At 45.3% G+C, this 19,915-nt stretch overlaps 1 protein-coding gene across 1 annotated transcript; it reads left to right on the forward strand.

Annotated features, from left to right (window-relative positions):
- The first annotated feature begins 403 nt into the window (after positions 1–403).
- On the forward strand, positions 404–19,419 carry DLST (dihydrolipoamide S-succinyltransferase). The gene is made up of 15 exons (XM_055538670.1): positions 404–539; positions 1,134–1,167; positions 4,241–4,289; positions 6,780–6,835; positions 6,971–7,045; positions 7,284–7,339; positions 7,833–7,944; positions 9,441–9,596; positions 9,965–10,041; positions 10,918–11,015; positions 14,276–14,406; positions 15,820–15,893; positions 16,196–16,279; positions 16,678–16,845; positions 17,826–19,419. Exons 1-15 carry the CDS (start codon positions 477–479, stop codon positions 17,958–17,960), a joined length of 1,368 nt encoding a protein of 455 aa, XP_055394645.1. The 5' UTR covers positions 404–476; the 3' UTR covers positions 17,961–19,419.
- The last annotated feature ends 496 nt before the right edge of the window (positions 19,420–19,915 follow it).

Below are 19,915 nucleotides of genomic sequence, written 5' to 3' on the forward strand. Positions count from 1 at the left end.
TTTTTTTTTTCCTGGTCTATCTTTGAGGAACCTGAGGCTTAGGGAAGCAACGTCACCTGCCCAAGTCCACACAAAGTGTAAGATCGCACAGGCACGTCAGCCAAGGTTCGAGTCCGAAGAAGCCCACGCCACCTTCCGCTTTTTGACCCCCGGGAATGCAGGGGAGGAATGGCGCGGTGCCCTGTGTGGGGGGGTGTCCCAAGAGAGATGGGCGCCCAGTTTATCCGAACGCTCCGCGGAGAGATACGGGGAGGGTGGGACCCCGGGGCGGGGGCGATCTGTCGCCGAACGGTCTCAGGAGCCTTCGGGAGGCCCGGCCTGAGCCGCAGCAGGCCCCCCCGTTCAGTCCGCCAGTGGTTCGGTCCGGACAGCCATCCGCCCCTCTCCCCGAGCAGCGGGTGCCGCGGCCCGCCCCGCTTCCGGTTGCTGCCGGGCCCGATATCCGGTGTCCGCCCGCCCTCGGCTCCGCCGCCGTGATGCTGTCCCGGTCCCGCTGTGCGTCCCGGGCGTTCAGCCGCTCGCTGTCCGCCTTCCAGAAGGTACGGTCCGACCGAGCCGAGACCCCCGGCGGGTGAGAAAGTCGCCGGCGGGCAGACAGGGGTGGCGTGGGGACGACAAGGGGCGTGGTGCCCCGGCCAGGCCGGGCACCAAGGGCACCGGGACGCGGAGGCCGCCGCCGCGGAGCTGGGCGGCCCGGAGCCGCTGTCGCCTCCGGGGGCGTCTTGTGGAGCCTAGCGGCCGGGGTCTTTCCCGCGGCCGCAGGCGCCGCGGCCCCTGCCCGACCCCACCCTCAGTCCGCGCGGTCCGAGGAGCCGCCCAGAACCGCGCCCGCCCGGGCACCAGACTCTCTTAGAGCTCGGGGGCGGGGGGCGCCGCGGAAGCCCCCGACTGGATCCGGGGGCCTCTTTTCTAATCTGTTAAAAAGCCAGTGGGTTATCACTCCGTGGGGGAAGGCTGAGATAGTCTGGCGGGCCCGGCGTCCCGCCCGCGTTCTTGCTGTAGCCTTTGCCTTTGGGAGGAGGCCCGAGGTTCACCTGTCACCAGTCCCGGGGGCAGCTTTAAGTCTGTACTTGAAAAAGCTGTTTCTTCCCTCACTTTTCGTCTCGGGTGACCGACATCTTCTTTCTCAACAGGGGAACTGCCCTCTAGTGAGACGTTCCCTGCCTGGTAAGTTCTGCCCTTTTGCCGTCCCCTAAAAATGCTCTCTCCTCCTCCTGGGCAGAGCCGCGTGTGAGGAAATCGGGTGCCTGTGTTTCTCCGCCTCGTGTTCAGAGAGAGAGAGAGAGAGAGAGGAGCGAAACAAAAGACTCTTATTTTTTTAAAAAAATTATTGATGTATTTGGCTGCACCGGGTCTTAGTTGAGGCACTTGGGAATCTAGTTCCCCGACCAGGGATGGAACGGGGATCGCCGCCCCCCATCCTCGCCACCCGCCACCCACCCTCCACGCCCCGCATTGGTTGGAAGTACTGAGTCCTAGCCACTGGAAGCCACCCCAAATGCTATTTAGTAACAGCTGCCGTTTGTTCATTTAGCACATAGTTACTCAGTATCTACTCAGTGTCAGGCACCTGTGCTGCTAGGCACTCACAAGGGATACAGCAGTGAAGGGGGGGCGGGGGGTGGGGTGGGTTTCTCACCCTCCGGAAGCTTACAACCTAGTTAGGGAAAGAAAGTATGTAAATTGCTCAACAAATGGACTCTCATGAATGCTGAAAAGGAAACAAATGAAGCTGGACACTGAAGCTGTGACCCAGAGGATGTGATAGGACAGGGGCCATCCAGATGAAGAGCAGGAGAAGGAAAGGGAATGACATGTATAAAGTCCTTGAGGAATGAAAGCGCTCATCAGTATTTTGGAACTAGCAAAAGAGGTGATTTGGCCAGAGCATTTTGGTTGAGGGAGAGAGTGGTATGAGATAGAAGATGCCCGAAAGATGAGTGGAAAGAATTCAGGTTTTTATCCCAATAATTTTTTATATGCCTGGCATAAATATTCGTTGAATGAGTTGATTTTCTTATGGGCATTCTGTGTGCCAAGTATTGTTTTGAGTGCTTTCTGTGCATTTTTTTCAGTTACTCATCAAGAAACAGTAAAATAAATATTCTCTATTTTACAAATGTATGACTCAAGGCTAAGAGAGGTTAAGTGCCTTGACCAAGGTCACTCTGCCAACTATTGGTCAAGCCGGGTCTGCTCCTCAGCCTGAACTCCTACCCAGTCATATTATCATTTACTCATGCTGCTGATGCTGCCAAGTCGCTTCAGTCGTGTCCGACTCTTAGTGACCTCATAGACGGCAGCCCACCAGGCTCCCCCATCCCTGGGATTCTCCAGGCAAGAACACTGGAGTGGGTTGCCATTTCCTCCTCCAATGCACGAAAGTGAAAAGTCAAAGTGAAGTCACTCAGTCATGTCCGACTCTTAGTGACTCCATGGACTGCAGCCTACCAGGCTCCTGCATCCATGGGATTTTCCAGGCAAGAGTACTGGAGTAGGGTGCCATTGCCTTCTCCAATCATTTACTCATAATGAATAGATTATTTGTTGAATTCTTACTACATGCCAGACAGTATGCTAGGTGGCAGGGATAGAGGTGGTCTCTACCCTCCAGGAGGGTACATAAGTACCCTTAATTACATAAGTACATAATTACATTGTGATTACTGTGAAAGAGAAGTAGGGGGTGGGATGATATAGCCAGGCTTGGGAGGGTGGAGAGTGAGGTGGCACTATCAGTAAAGGCTTCCCCAGAGAAGTGACATTTATGCCAAGTCTTGGAGAATATATAGGAGTTGGCCAAGAGAACGATATTCTAGGCAAAGGGAATGGCTTATGCAAAGTTTTCAGACAGGAAGAGACATGACCAGTCATAGAAATGGAAAAGAAGCTTGTCTGGAAGGGCTGGACAGGAATGTGTAAAGTTTTTGGACTTGATCCTTAGAGTCATGAGATCATAAGAACCTAGCACAGTGTTAGCTCATAGGGGACTCTCAGTAATAAACTCTTTACCTTGGAATTTTGAAAAATGTCAGTAAACATTTTCTCCATTTTATAGACTGGCAGGACAATGGGAAGAGACTTGTTCTTGGTTTTTGTGCTGTGGTTCAGGGCTTCTCCTTGGGCTAGTCACTTAACCTCCAAAAGCCCTCCTTATATATGAAATGAGAATAATGGCAATGGTCATTCCACTTGAGGGAGTGTTAGATGAAAATCAAAATGAGGTCATTATGTGAAAGCTTTTTATAAATTCTAAAGCACTGTATAAATGAAACTTGCTGTAGGATAAACTCTAAAGTGGAATTAGAGTTCCAAAAATCAGTATGGGCTGCTTGCTTGCTGCAAGCTCATACATGCTGTGTTTGGGATTTGTACTATAGTTGTTGGCTGTTGGACATAAAGAGGTGACTTACGTGACTGAAACCTCGAGGATGTTTGTGGGAAGCTGGGACAAGAGAGAATTGTCTTCCAGTTGGTATTTCCTATGCCCATGGTTCAACAAGAGTTGTTTTTGATCTGAAAAAAACAAGACACATGAAAGAATATAATCAGGTGAAGCAGATAGAGTAATTAGTTGTCTGTTGCGGCAGTGCGGTTATTTGTAATAAGGACAATTGGTGGAGCAGAAAGCAGCTCTCACCTTGTTAAGTGTGACCAGAATGGAAGGTCTCGGCAAGAGTGGGAAGGCAGTAAACGGAAAGGAGGTGTGATAGTTTGCTTGAGCAAGCTGAAGACCTAGGGCCTGAAGCAGCCTAGTCTTTGCTGTTGGGATTCAGGCAACAAGACTTCCAGCTCAGTGCATTTTAAGTAACCAGGGAAACAAACTCTGGCCAAACGTTCCACTGCTTCACTAGGCTGTGTGTAGTCACAGGATAAGCTATCATGTGTCTCCTTCAGGCTTCAGTTGTATTTGAAAACTTGGGAAGTAGAGGCATTCTATCATGAAAACATACAGGGATAATGAAAGTTTATGAATTTCGAGATAAATAAGATGATAGAATTCTCCCCTTTCTTCCTCAGACCCATTCCCCACAGTCTCACATACCCGTTGTTCTCTGCCATTACGATTACTATGGTGGAAAAGTTTAAGAGACAGGACTGTGTGATACAGATTATATTATTGCCTGCTGTTGATCCTGCTCTCTCTGAGTTAGGGGGTGAACAACTTCTTCTCCATTCCCAGCAGGTATCCTGTATGAGATAAAGAGTTGTTGGTTAAGAGTTGTTTTGTTTCTTGCAGGGATCTCCTTATGTCAGGGACCAGGTTACCCTGACAGCAGGAAGACTGTGTAAGTATCACTGGGGAGCACAGATATGTGGACCCGGGGTATTGAAGACACCAGTTTGACCATCTGCTTTCTTTCCTGTCTTTCAAGCCTAGTAATCAAGCTGGTTATATTGAGTCCCTCGACCTGACCTTGATGTTAATTTATGATACGAGCCTGAGCTTCAGCCCCATGTGAAGTATTGGACCAGGAGTGTGTCAGGACCAGGTGTTCAGATTATAGTGAAAGTGGAGCTGGAATCCTCTTTTTATGGGAATTGATAGAAGGGTGCTCCTAAATATTCTGGTTGGATACAAGTGAAGCTGAAGGACTGGAGGTTATGTTTATTGTGGAGGTTAAGAGCATCCTTTTGGTTGCATAGTTACACATTTTAGAAACAGTAAAAGCAAGAGACTAGTCATTTAAGTCCTGGGACTTTGACTAGTGTAGAGGGAATGAATGCTACTGTTGCATAATGCAAAATTTGGAGAGAGGCCACCCATGTGTGTTTCAGATTAACTTCTGCTTATGAATGTTGCTTAATGCTACTTTGCTTCCAAATTTTTTCAGGGTGGTAGTAAGAGGATGCTCTTTAGTTTCCTGTTGAGCAGCCGTCAAGCTATTTTTCTCTATAGGTGGAATCTTCAAAATGAAGGGTCAGCAGATTGCTCCTTCTTCACTGTGCATTACACTGTCAATTTGACATTCATAAGTCTTTGAACTGTGTGTACCTTTTGATCTAGCAATCCCATTTCTAGGAATCTGTACTGAACTCCTAGTGTACCTGTGTTTCTCAGAATGGTCAAACAGCAATGGATTGGTTAGGCTATGCTATGTTATATGTTCATTCTATAAGTGGGAAAAAGCAGATTATAAAATTATTCCTTTTGTATTGTATGGTATAGTCCCATTGTAAATGTTCTTTTTGCTCTTTCTAAGTTTACTACTGTTAACATCTAATACTTTTGAAAATTAAAAATTATTTAGGGAGTGTCAAACTGTGTTTCTCATCTATAGTTCAAATGAAAATTAGAGCGACCACAAATCCTATGCAATAAATAAAACAAATAACTATTTGAAAGTAAATTATTTTAAAAACCCTTAAACTTTGAATGATGAGGATCACAGATTAGGGTATTACTCTAACCTAGTAACTGTTTTTGTATTGTATTTTGTCTTTTTTCTGTGAATAAGGTACCTGTTTTACTAAAAAACTTTTATTGTAAAACTATGGTTTTATGTTTTTATTTAATAGGTTACACATTTACATGGTTGAAAAGTAAAAAGAGTGTGCATGAGAAGATTTTATCCTGATCTCCTGTGCTACTACGTTCCTATTCCCAGAGATAGCCGATGTGCCAGGTTCTGGGTGTCCTCAGAGAGCAGTCTCTGCATTGACACATTACCCGTTAGTTCTTGCCCATGTACGTGTACCTATACATGGTTGGAAACTTTTATGCAGAACACTTTGTGTTCTATATTTTTTTTAATAACATATTTTCCCTTGATTTTACACAGAACTTAAAAATACCAAAGGCAACTTAAATCTGTTTCACTTTTTATTGTAAAGGTGCTCGTTGTAGAATATTCAGACAGTCCTGAAGTCCAAATCACTCTTCCAAAATGTGTGTATGTGACAGATAACCACAGATAACATACATATCAACGTTTTCCTGTCTCCAGTGGTAACCAGTGGTTCATGGCTTTATGCATACAAAGTCATATCATTCTCCAGGTTACATTATTTCAAGTTAGTGTCATATCAGAGAATACCTTGCTCTTTTGCGGTTCCTCTTGAATGAGTCCAGTGTGGACTGATGTGCTGCTTTCTGGCAGGAGAACAGGAGATTATGAGGTTTTCAGTGGGGTTTGTTTGTTTTGTTTTGTTTATTTTGCATATAACACCTTGTTTTACTTTCATCTTGCTGTCTTATCTAAATCTATAGTCACATAAACAGAAATTCTGTTTTACGAGGCAAAGTACCCTGAGGGCACACAGTTTTATCTTACATGGATTTAGTTAAGAAAAAACCTAATCAGGAAGCTGAGTCCTTTTGTGATTATGCAAAGGACCAGGACGCTGTCTTTTTCTTCAAAGATGCAAATGTAAGTCTGTTCTGGAAGAGCTGGCATTTCACTGCAGCGCATTTCACTCACCCAAGGGCCTCACTGTTTGAGGCAGCCAAGTAATCCAGGCTTTACTCTAGACCTGCTGAGTCAGGGTCTCTGGGAATGGGGCCTAGACAGGTATGCTTTGAAAAAGTTCCCCAGGTAACAGTGATGGCCACTCCTAGTCAAGAATCACTGGTTTAAAGGGAGGTGAAAGAATCTAAAAAGTGGGTATTTGTATAACAAACTCACTTTGCTGTACAGCAGAAACCTAACATTGTAAATCAACTATACTCCAATAAAAATTAATTAAAAATAAAGGGAAGGTGATTCTCATGCCTTATCTAGACTAAAATGTGAGTGATTCACCTGTTAAAGGAGTTTACTTTTATGTTTGTTTTGTAGCATTAACAGCAGTAATATCTTCAGCGTTCGCTTCTTTAGAACTACAGCTGTGTGCAGTAAGTACCTTCAGCTCCCTGCATTCTTGGGAATGGAATTTTAATGAGAAGAATAGCAATTGACTGAATTTAATGGCAGAAAAAAAAGGAGAAATATGGACTGCGTGATTTCCCCCCCCTCCCCTTTTTTCCTAGAGGATGATGTGATTACAGTCAAAACCCCAGCATTTGCAGAATCTGTCACAGAGGGGGATGTCAGGTGGGAGAAAGGTAAGATTTACTGCCTTCTCACTTGTTAAGTTTAAATACTTTTGAAAAGTCCCCTTTACTCCCCTCACCTCCATGATAATCAGTGGAACCTGTGGCTCCACTCTTCTTTACATGCAGTGTACTTTCCCCTGGCCTGTAGGAAGGGGGTCCTGTAACACCTGCCAAAGGGGATTTTGTGGCTAGTTTTCTTGTTACGCACTGCTCACCCCTAACAGGTAGCCTTTGACTGTCTTTTCAGCTGTTGGAGACACAGTTGCAGAAGATGAAGTGGTTTGTGAGATTGAAACTGACAAGGTAGGCTTGCCCTATTGGTGCCATCTTTTCATGGTCTCCCCTTGGTGTCTTAACCTAATGAAAGGAACAGGGACTTAGTTGTTGTTTGAAGATAATTGTTAGCTGCCTCAGTAAAATTGTTGGAATAGCTCAGTAAAAAGAAAAAAGAAAAGCATTTAACGTTTAATTTTAGATTGTTCTAGGTGTATGTACTATGTACTTTAGTATTGTAGCTTTTGTGTGTGTATACATGAACTGTTTCCAGTTGTTTTTTATGTATCACTTGGCAACACACTAACTGAATCTTGCTTTAATGTTTCTGAGAAAGGACAGACAAGGTGCATCTTCACAGTAGCATTGATTACTCTTATTCTGAAAGTGTGGCCTTGATGTTTATGCAGGGTCTTGTATATCTGTGTTGCATCTCTTGTGACTCATTTGCGATTCTATACAATTAATTTTCTAATGCTGAGTAAAAATTTGGACTCTTTCTCCATCTGTCTTCCTTTTGAAGACCTCTGTGCAGGTTCCGTCACCAGCAAATGGCGTGATTGAAGCTCTTTTGGTACCTGATGGGGGAAAAGTAGAAGGAGGCACTCCTCTTTTCACACTCAGGAAAACTGGCGGTAAAGAAGTTCTCCTGGTTGTCAAGGTCTCCAGTGTTCCCCCTTGGAATTGGGGCTGAGCATAATATACTAATTCCTTGATACATCAAGTACCATTTTGCATTCCCTCTACCTTTAGTGAGGCAGTAAGAGGAGAGAGATATATGTATAGTGTGAACTTTAAATGTCAAGTTTTAGAAGAAAAGGGTATTAAGAAAATAAACCTCACAGTAGTGTTCTTTTTGGTGCTGGACCTTTTCTTAAATAGGAAGGAAGAAGATTCTAGAGAGAGTGTTTTTTTTTCCTGTCCCCTTCCCCGACCCTGGCAGCAGAGTCACATGGGGGCTTTAAAAATAATACAAATGCCCCGATTCTGAGGCCAAGGGATTCTGATATATTAAATCTGGGGTTTTCAGATCCTGGTTATCTATCATAGTTTTTGTTATTGTCTTTAACACTCTCCAAGTGATTCTGATACATAGCCAGGGCTGGGAGCCACTATTCTAAAGTGAGAAGAAGCAGTGTTTCATCATGTCTATTGAGAATTTTGGAGTAGTTTTTTCACATCTGTTCTGTCACAACATTTTTTAGGGAGGGTTGAATTTTTCTTGGGAAGAAAGAAGAAATAAGGAAATGAATTTATATTGGATCTTATAGTCAGTGTATTAGAGATTAGGGAAGAAAACTTTTGATTCTTAGTTAAATGCTGTAACTACTAAAGTCTATTTCATGGTTAAGGTAGTTAAGCAGAAAGATTGTAGATGGCCTCATTATGTTTGATCAGGTTAAGATCAGAAGCCCAGAATGGAAAGAACATACAGTAGAAGACTAGGGAATAAGATTGATTCTTCTAGTTGGAGAATTTCATCTTCTGACCATTCCTTAAGAGGCTGTTCTTCTGATTTACATATAAACCCAGATGGTGATATCCAAATGGGTAAAATAAAAAAATATTTAAAGTTGTGAATTTCATTGCTTGACCACCTCATTGGTTTCTGAGAGGTATTCTAGATAAAATGCTTTGAACTCTTAAGTCAAAATGTGTCCTTGATTATTTAAGCGTTTATTTTTTAATAGTTGAGTTTACCACATGTGATGTTAAAATAGGAGACATAGGAGACAATCAGTATTACTGTAACTGGAAAGTTGTTGCTTTTATGTGTGTGTTTCAACATCTTAAATTGCTGGGGTTTTTTTGCTTTGAAGTCTTTTACCATTGACTTAGGTGCTTTGAAAGTACTGGCTGAATTTGATGACTAATAGATATTTATGCAATCAGGAAGGCAGGTGAATTCAGCCAGTTATCTTATGTAGGACATTTAGGAGTCCTGGGGAAAGAACATTGCCTTAAATCACTCTGTGTATCTCATAGCCTTACATGTATGGAAGGTACTCAGGAAGCATTTGTTAACTGATGAGAGAGCGAGCTTTTGCTGCTAAATTCTACTTAGTATCTGCAGTTTGGTTGCTTTCCATTCCACATAGTGCCAATGGCATCTATTTTTCTTGTTTTCCAGCTGCTCCTGCTAAGGCCACGCCAGCTGCAGCTCCTGCTGCCGCAGCCCCAAAAGCAGAACCCACAGTGTCTGCCGTTCCTCCTCCCCCTGCAGCACCTATACCCACCCAGATGCCACCTGTGCCCTCGCCCTCACAGCCGCTCACTAGCAAACCAGGTAAGCCTCTGCCTCCCACTTGTCTTTCTATGGAGACCATCTCATCTAACGCCACATTCCCTCAGAGGGCAAAGTCTAAGACTAATTATGGCTCTGGACAGGTTTCATTGGCTGCATTGTAGAAGAAACTTTAGACTTTGTATCAGAAGACCTGAGTTTGCATCTCAGCTTTCTGTGTATAGCTGTGTGACCTTAGACTAGTTATTTAACTTCTCTGACCAGATTGTTCATTTGTGAAGTAGGAGTGATACTAATATATCTCAGCATACCTTGAAGCTTAAGTGACAAGTGCAGTGTGAAAGCACGGGCATATACTCGAGTAAATGTTTCTCATTGTCTGATGCAGTGTACCCGCTCTTCATTTACAGTGTCTGCTGTAAAACCCACCGCTGCCCCTCCAAGAGCTGAGGCAGGAGCTGGTATAGGTCTGCGTTCAGAGCATCGGGTAAGCCTCTAAGGACCACTTTCAAGAAAGAAGCCGAGGAGCAGTGTTGAGATTAATAAAATATGGGTATGCTCTGCCTGCCTTTGAGTGGCCTGCAGCTGATTCTCTTGGCCTGGCAAGGAAATTCATTTTAGGAAGTGACTTGTTCATTCACATGACCGTCAAATGAAAAGAGTAGAACTGGAGGTCTTCTGAACACTTGTCCACTGGTTTTTTCCCACTCTGTCATGCTACCATTGAAGTGCTGTGCATGAGAAAGGTGCATGCAGGGGATGGTAGCCTAGTAACGCTTCTCCTCCCTCCCACACTTCAGAGAGGTGGTTTAGCGAACTCTATTCCTGTTCTTCCGGGATGCTTAGCTGAGGGCTGCCCAGTGGCAGTCAGGGGCAGACATAAAACCTCAAGGAAGTATGGTCAAGAGTGTGGGTTCCTCTGCCTGAGAATACCTCATAAAAATACGATAGCCTGAAAAATGTGTTGCTTCTGAGTTTCCATTCCAGAAGTAGCTATTCTCATGCAAGTCTTTATCACCAGAAATTGCCTTGTCTATAATGACTCTTGGGCTGGCTAGCCCTACACCACACTCTTCCTTTCCATAAACTGGTTTTGGTTTATAAACCAAACCATTTCCTGGGCCTTTATTCTTCATCAGACTTCAGGGCACATTGGAGTGAATAGTTTTTATCTGTATTTCCTTGTTTTTGCTCAGAGGAGCAAGCCACCACAGGAAAGAGGAAGCCTGGATCTCTTCCTGTATTTAGATACTACAGTCCTTAATTATCCCCTCCCAGCAAGCCCAGTGCTCCTGCAGACTAAGTGGGAGGGCTAGGCCCAAAGACACCAGGTTGTCAATACTTGGCCCACTCTCCCTTTCAGGAGAAGATGAACAGGATGCGGCAGCGCATCGCCCAGCGTCTGAAGGAGGCCCAGAACACCTGCGCGATGCTCACCACTTTCAATGAGATTGACATGAGGTGAGAGCTCTAGTCCTCCTCCTCCCTGTGCTCTTTTTCTTGCAGAACACTTGAACTTGCCCAAAACTAACTTAACAGGAAAGAAGGACTTCTTTGCACTGTTTCTTGACTTACACAGAGTGACCCACTGGTTTCATTCTCTGATTGACTTTCCTAATACTATGCCTGCCTCCTCTGTGACTTAAAAAACTTAGCCTTGTGGATTTATACCTGAATCTTGTGATTTCTGATAAATGAGGCTGGTAATAGTCTTAAAGTCTAATGACCACTGTTAACAAGTAGAGATAGGGGAGTCAGGCCAACAAGGCTCCCCTTCAGGATGGAGAATCATTTGATAGCACGCCCAGAGTCAGGGGGTCATACCCTGCTTCCTTCTCACTGTAACTGCTCCTTATGTGTGTTCCTAAGCGACTCAGGATTGAGTGGGTAGAAAGGCATAGGCTTTTCATATCTTTCACCTTTCTCAACTTCAGTAATGAAATGGGAAGCAAGTTTTGCTTTTAAAGGTAAAAACCTCAGAATATTAACCAAAGGTGCTGATTCAGTAAGCCCATCTCTATAGTGAGCTAATTGTTGACTCACTTTTCTTCTGCACAACTTTGTTTACAGGTGTAGGGAAGAGATTGTAGTTAAAGTCAACAGACGGTTTTTGAGTGCTTGTCCACAAGATATTACGCTATATTTTGGTGGGATGCAAAGATGAGTGATAAAGAACCCTTAGCCTGGAGCTACCATCTTGTTGGATAAATGCAAAATACAATCTAGAAAAACAAGTATCTAGAAAAATACAAAAAGTGTGAGGTGGAGGAGAGAATGAGATTGTTTGTTTTTGAGGTGGAGGTAGGAGTCAGAAAAGGGTTCCTGGAGAAAAGATATTTAAGGGGCATTAACAATTCACATTTTGATGTAATGGAGGAAGGTCATTCCAGAAGATGTTAACAGTAGGGACCTGGCACAGATAGGAAAGGACAGGACACACCTGAGAAACAATCACTGTGAGGAAGATGTGTAGGAAAGAATGGTAAAGAAAGTTGCATCCATATTTCAGAATGTTTTAAGGGCCAGGGTAAGAGTTCATATCTAATACAGGAAGTAAAGTCATCAAGTCTTTAGGCCATCTCTTGGCTTCTTTTTATCCCAAGTGCTTAGTCTGCTAATCTGCATTTCACTAGGGTAAATGGTTTCCTTTGGAAAGGGTCTGAAAAATGTAGAGAGGGAGATGGTTTAGTGACAGCATGCTGTAGCATTGCTCAGAGTAGGGTTCTGTGGTCCATTTCACTGGATGTCATCCATTCTTTTGTGAAGCTTCCCCAAAAGACTAGATGTCATCCAAGCCAAAGATTTCTCTTGTATCCATAGGATGTAGGGAAGGACCTTGACTAATGAATCACAAAGGCTGCAGCTTATGTTTCAGTGCATTAGGGCCAAATTGTACACGAATTGGATTTTGAAATTCTACCCAATTCCTTAAGACAAAACATGTAAATATTTGTGGCCTTGAAAGATGCAGTTGGCCCAACAGCTTTGATTGGAAAGTAAGTACAGTAGTTGGATCTCCTTTCAGCAGCTAATCGAGGTGTCACTTAATGATGGCCTGGGGTCCCTCTGCAGTCAGTAATCTGGTTTAGATTGAGTGCCCTTTGGGTCTTGTGCTGATCAGCTAACCCATAAGGGGCCTTTCTGAGACCTCCTCCTCTCCCCTGTTGTCCCAGCCTCTGCCTCCAAGGACAGAACTCTGAAATAGAAACTACTTAATGACCAGACAATAGCATTTGGGCAGTTTTGAGAGCAGAGATGTTTATCGCTTCTCTTTCCCTCTTCTGCAGCTCTTGTGTCTTGGGAACCAGTAATGTCTTTAGGGTGGTAATCCTAGCACTAAATGTAGTTAGACTCAGGAAAACAAACATTTTAAACCCAATCAGTCCCCCTAGGAAAACTTCCGTTTTAAAAAGCAAGAGGTCTAAAGAGGGGAGTTAAAGTTATACCATCTTATCTTTCGTGCTAATGTCAGATTAAGCCATTAGAGGGAGAAAGAGAAAACTGAGCATTTGGGCCTGAGATAAAGTTAAATTCAATTTCCATCATGCAACTGTCTTCCCATAAATACGGAGATTTCTGCAGCAAAATGATGGGAAAGCCATTTCCCTCTAACTCCAGTACATGTGTTGTATGTTCGTGAAAAACCAGCCCCAAAAGAACAAAGACTGGTCACACTGCAAAGGTTTCCCAGTAGCCTTGCTGCTTATACTTTAAAAAGCTTAGGTCCACACATGTTTCTAATTACCAAGGAAACTATGTCCATTAAATTAATTTTAAGGGCAAGAACTGTGTATTATCTATGTCTTGGTGTCTTGCATTGACCACCATGTGTGGTGGGTGTTAGTGCCCATTTGAAGGAACCAAGCAGATGGAACTGCTCACTCTGGGGAGATGCATGAATACACTGACTTCCTCATGAGCCTAACACAACACTGGATTGTATCCATCCATAGGTAGTCAAGACTGCTTTTGCTCACATGAAACCTGTGCACCTGTGTGGTTTGGGGTTTTATTTGTTTTCATTTGTTAGGAATGTCACAAGAAAGTCATAATTAGGTTTGGTGGTATTTTGAAAATAAACAAATATTTAATGAAAAAGTTAGTCGCTCAGTCATGTCCAACTCTTTGTGACCCCAAGGACTGTAGCTTGCCAATCTCCTCAGTCCATGGACTTCTCCAGGCAAGAATACTGAAGTGGGTTGCCATGCCCTTATCCAGGGGATCTTCTCAACCAAAGGATTGAACTTGGGTATCCTGAATTGCAGGCGGATTCTTTACCATCTGAACCACCAGGGAAGCCTGTTTAATAAACAGAATGGTGCTTATTTTATGGACTTTATGCTTTTAAGAAAAAAAAAAACCAAAACTATTTTCAGAGTAGATAGCTCATGAATTCAGTGTAGCTAGAAGTCACTTTCTTGTCCAGGGTGAAGCTGTTGATGTGCTCTATGAACTCATTCATTTTGTCTGTCACAAAATCTCTGACTTCTGGAGCATTAAAACATCCTTACATAGAGTGGATCTGATTCCCTTGGATCCAGGTTTTTAAAGGAATGAAGTAATTGTGTTAACCTCTAGTGGACTATTTCAAAACTTGAACTTAGATGGTCCAGAATAAGGGAAAACTTTACCCAGTTGTATGCCTGGAGTTAGAAACTAGTGTGAAAGTCAGAATTGAGGCTTCTTTTGTGGTCAGTTTGTTTTGTAATGTGTTCTTGCAGTAATATCCAGGAGATGCGGGCTCGGCACAAAGATGCTTTTCTGAAGAAACATAACCTCAAACTAGGCTTCATGTCAGCATTTGTGAAGGCCTCAGCCTTTGCCTTGCAGGAGCAGCCTGTGGTAAATGCAGGTGAGTTTGTCGTGGCCAGAATCAACAGAGGTCCTGGAGGTATGTGTGTAAATACAGAAATTCTCCCCCACTCTCAAGACACAAAGACAATGGTCCTCCAACTGAGGCTTCTTATTTCAGATGTATGAGTACTTGAGTACCTTTCTTAGGGATTTCTGGACTGACCTTCCTGAATGGGCATCAAGAGTGCTTCCTCCCCACCAGCTGGACAGAACAGGTTCCCTTCCCAGTGCAGAGCTTGGCAGCTGCTCTGGCGACAGGCAGTTCTGAGCCAGTCCATTTCTCCAAGTTTCTCATGTCAGTGTGGAAACTCATGTTGCGGCTGGTGCCCACCCTCCCACAAGCCCTGTTATCTTGGGACCTGACTTCTATACTTGGCATAGCTCCAGGGTGACCTTTGATTTCTGGTCAGTGGACTTCATTGGAAGGCCTTGGGTTTGGCCCCTCTTTTGTGGGCTTGATGCTCATTTTCCTTACTTTTTCCTCACCTACATCGTTGAAATGTTGACTTAACAAGCAGTTCTCTTCTCCACTGAGACAATTCTCTGTGTCCTTGGAAGATTAGAGAACATTGGGTACTTTTGCAACCCTCAGTGTTCAGGGTCCCGAAAGGTCTAGAAATAGAAGTCCTAATCCCTTCTACCAAGTGGTGCGCCCTCAGGTAGGGGAAGGGCTTCGTTTCATCCAAATGTGAAACCTCTGTACTTCTTCCATTCTTACGCTTCCTGATGACTCTTTCCATCTCTTCTGCCTGCCCATACATGCAGGCATTTCTCAGAGTTCCCTTGGCCTCTTTCTCACTTTATATGCTTTTCCGGGGTGTCTTATCTACAAAACAACATAGAATTCCTATGGAAAAGATTCTCAAGCCTGTATTTTCTCATGAGCACCAGACCTAAATTCTTAGCTATTGGTTTGCTCTCTTAGGCTAGCATATTAAAGACAGACCACACCGCTTCCTACTGAGTCTTCTGGAAAGAGGCTTCCCTCGCTCCTTGTTGCGAGTCAGCAGCAGAATGGGCGACATCCCCCCACTTCCACTTCCTTTACTAACTTGCCCTTTCTAGGGGGCACTTTTAAACCTGCCATTAGCTGAGAGAGGGCTGGAGTAGAGCAGGTGAACGAGAACTTGGGCACACACTTACCCTGTGTTAGCCCGTGTACCGATCCTTCTCAGGGCTGCCGAGGAGACGGATGCTCCTGTGCTTAGTCAGGACACTTGGGAGAAGTTAAGCTTGGTTAGCGTGGGAGTAAGAGGGGTGCCAGCTGCCACTTGTAATGCAGCGGTTTTTGTGCTGGCTGGTCAGTCCACACCGTATGAAGCATCTCGGACTTTTACTCTATTAATGCAAATGTTCCCTCACTAGCCTTGGCCTGGGGAGTTGTATGTAACGTGTGTCTTCTCTCTCATAGTGATTGACGACGCAACCAAAGAGGTGGTGTATAGGGATTATATTGACATCAGCGTTGCGGTGGCCACCCCTCGGGTATGTTGGAGCAAGAAGTGGGGAGCTCTGGTCTTTGACTCTTACCCATTTGAAGAAGCAGACCTCTTGAGAGACTTTTTTCTGTACTTTCGTTTTTCTAGAAGGGAGTTGTTTGAAGAATAAACCTGTTTTTGACCATACCACATTCTTCTAGCTTTTGCAAGTCTAAATATTTTAGAGTACGTTAATCACGTTGAGTAAGATACTCTGGGGCGGGGAGACCTTTGGCTTGAATCAAGAGAATTGTAACTATAATGGGTACTATTAATTTACACCTGAAAAGAACTTTTTACTCTCATCAGGGTCTGGTTGTTCCCGTCATCAGGAATGTGGAAACAATGAATTATGCCGATATTGAGCGAACCATCAGTGAACTGGGAGAGAAGGTAAAATGGAAGGGTGTGTGTGAGCTGCAGGGCAGGTCAGGGAAGAGAGCCTGGGGAGGCTGGGCCAGTGAGCGGTGCTCAGGGAGCTAGAGCCTCTCCCTTTGTTGTGAAAGGAGGACGTGGCCCCTGAGAACGGCAGTCACGTGCGAGAGCTGAAGTACGGCTCTGGTGGAGCTTATGGTGCTCTTGTGAGTGAAGATCTCATCTCATCCAGTTAAACCTGCTCGGAAAAGGAAAGGTCCCGGAGTCCTTTCCTCCGGCCTGTAACTAGTCACAGGCATCTATCTCAGTTAAAGCTAGAACTTGGACCGTTGATCTCAGATGTGAGCCTTCTGGACTTCCTTTAGGTGGAGGAAGCTGAGTTGACATTACCTTTCAATTATAAAATCTGTTTTTAGGCCCGGAAGAATGAACTTGCCATTGAAGATATGGATGGTGGTACTTTTACCATCAGCAATGGAGGTGTTTTTGGCTCGCTCTTTGGAACACCCATCATCAACCCCCCTCAGTCTGCCATCCTGGGCATGCATGCCATCGTTGATAGACCAGTGGTCATGGGAGGCAAGGTAGGAACCATCACCATTAATGTCCCAGCAGCTACATGATGAGGTGAGGGAAGTCTTAACTAAATGCTCCTTAAAGATTCGCTGTAATTTCAGGCATAAGTTGAATCTCTTCATTTCTAATTAATAGCTAAGGCATTGGTTCTCAATTGTGTGTGGAACAGCAGCACCTGGGAACTTGTTGGAAATGCAAACTCTTGGCCCCTTCCCAGACCTAGTAAAGCAGAGAGTACAGATGGTTCTGAGGCACGTGAAGGTTTGAGCACCATGGAGCTGAGAAAGCTTGCTCCTTCATCTGGGACTAGTCCGCAGGCTTCCTTCGCTAGGTAGTGTGGGGGTCCGTCGAAGGCGTGGTCCTTGCCTCGGGAAGTGGAGGGCAGCAGTGCAGAGCCACCGCCAGCCTGCCCGCTTGTCGTGACGAGGCTTTGAGCTTTCCTGGGAATCAGGGAATGAGGCCAGAGGGTCTTGAGCTGGCCCCGCGAGCTATGCTGGTAGGAAAATATTTTCTGGGACCCCTGTGTTTAGAACCTGTTGAAGTCCCTAACTCCTTGAATCCCAAAATTGTAGATATCTGCTGAAAATGCTCATATACCCAACCTTGCATAGAGTTTCAGAGAATTTGTGGACCCCAAGTTAAAAAAAATTATTATATCTTTAAAGAAAAAACTGCAGGTGGCCAAAGTTGAAGAGGAACTTTTCCTTGTAGATGGCAGACAAGTGAGAGGGCAGAGCATGGTTTTTATTTAAAGACAGTTGTAAGGAGACTCCTGTTTTCTTGGGTTAAGCTTTTTGTTTTTGAGTATGTGAGTTTTGCACTCAGGGTCTGGCTTGGTCTTTGAACACATTGTATCTAGAACCAACAAAGCAAAGTAGGAAAGTCTCTGGACCTGGGGACTTACCTGTGGGCTGTGCTTAGTCATCTTCCCCCTTCATTAGGGCTTTCTCTGCCCCACTGCAAACCTGTTGACCTCTCTTCTCTGTAGGTGGAGGTGCGGCCCATGATGTACGTGGCCCTGACGTATGATCACCGGCTGATTGACGGCAGAGAGGCTGTGACTTTCCTCCGCAAAATCAAGGCAGCGGTAGAGGATCCCAGAGTCCTCCTACTGGACCTTTAGGAGGAAGCCTTGTGCCCTACACATCAACCATGCAGGAACTGAAAACCGGTCTTCTCCCTGTCCCCTCACAGGCCCCAGGTTAGCCTGGTGACAGGCACAGGCTGTTGGCCTCAAGCAAGGAAACGAGGGCACTATGTAACCAGCAGTCGCAGGTCTCTCTTGGTGTTCCTGCCAGGCTCTCTCCCTCTCTGCACCCTCTCCTACGCGCAAATATCTGATTTCCTTAGGCTTGAGGGAGAGAGAGAGCCTTAATGGATGCTCCTCATTATTCCTGCCTTTCCTCCCATTAGCCCTCCACAGAGATGATTTCGCTTTCTTCCTGTCCAGTACACTATAGGGAACCTGCCAGGGACCATGTGATTAAGTTTCTATCTTTTGAACGTCTGTTCTCCAGAGACGCCTAGGAGGGTGCTCTGCCTCCCAGGCTCGGAGCAGCCTCTGTCCTGGCTGTGCACGTCCTCACTCCATTCCACCCGTGTGGAGGTACCACAGGCCACGGGGTGCTGCTTTGCTTAAGTGGCACCTGCATTCTCAGCTGTCATTGTCTAAAAGCTGCCTCTTCTACGCCTTCCAGGAAGCACATGCTGGGGGATCTGGAGGGGCAGAGCCGGGGAGTCGGCAGCGTTGAGGTGGGAGAGGGCAGATTCTGAGGTCATGTGTTATTAACGAGACTGGAGCAGAGCCCAGGCCTGCCCTCACACTCTCCGTCATAACTCTGCACCACGAAGACCCATTTTGGCCCAAGCACACACAGCTGTGGTGGTGCCGACCTTTCCCGGCTGCTAGGAGCAGTTTCTCCCATCTTGTCCTCACTTAGATGCTAGCACTTCTTGGTAGGGAGACAGAGCGTGTCCCAACCTCAGGCTCGCACGACTCCTGGTAGAGATTGGCGTGAAGGTGACTTCCTGTGGACTGGCTCGGATTATCTCGAGCTTTTAAATTCCGTTGGTATAAACCTGTGGGTTGCAGAGGTGGTTCTGTTCCTTCCTGTGTCAGTGCCCTTCGGGAGTGGAGCCTTGGCTCTTCCTCCATAGAACACAGGTCTGGTGCAGGATGGATTGTGGTGGAAACCAGCCCAAGATGCTTGTACACAGTTGGGAAAAAGGCCAGTGTCACCTCGGAGGTACTGCCTTGGGTCTGGGCACCAACATTGGAATTCTTCGGAGCATGGTTAAATGCACACATCTTGTCAGGAGAGTTACTGGGCTTCATCACATTGTATCCAACTGCATCCAGGCCTGAGGCTGCTGACCCTTGACAACCCGGAGCCACTTACTTAGTGTGGAATGACCATTTATATCTTGAGTGAAGAAGCAAGGCCTGGGGGTTGAGGGGGGAGGGGTGGGACCCAGTACTGAGTGCCTGCAGCAGCTACTACGTCTCACTATTCAGAACGTAACTAAAATATTTAAAAACTGATTTTAAATGCAAATTAAAGGGCAAATGTTCGCAAACAGTGTTTCTGCTTCTGTAGTTCTTTTGAGGTTGTACTGATGAAGAAAAACTTGTCCCCCCCTGCTTGAGGCCCCTTCAAATGCCAACATTTACATTTTGGTGGGGCCCCATGTTATTTCTGGGGTGGACTGGGGAGAGTATTGGAGCGACTCATAATTTCATATTTTGCAGTTGATGGCCATGTGGGTACCCAGATGCTCAAGGTTAGTCAGAACAGATGAGGGTAGATCCTCCTCGGGGCAGTGGTCTGTGAGGGCCAGCGGATGGGGCTGAGAGCTGATCTGTGTGGCGTACGTGTGACAGTGCTTGGTAGTGTCCAGGCTGAAGCAGCCTGGCTGTTGCCCGCGCAGTTCCTGCCTGCTGACCTTGCTCACAGTGGTACCATCTTCATATGAAGTTCTGTCACAGGGACAGAGTGGCTCCTAGAGAGCAGAACTAGAGCTGGTAGGGAGAAGAAACTTGGGTTCAAGGAAAGAATTTTAGAATGATCAGGTCTGGGG

This window comes from Bubalus kerabau, chromosome 10, assembly GCF_029407905.1.
Source record: "Bubalus kerabau isolate K-KA32 ecotype Philippines breed swamp buffalo chromosome 10, PCC_UOA_SB_1v2, whole genome shotgun sequence".
Taxonomy (NCBI): domain Eukaryota; kingdom Metazoa; phylum Chordata; class Mammalia; order Artiodactyla; family Bovidae; genus Bubalus; species Bubalus kerabau.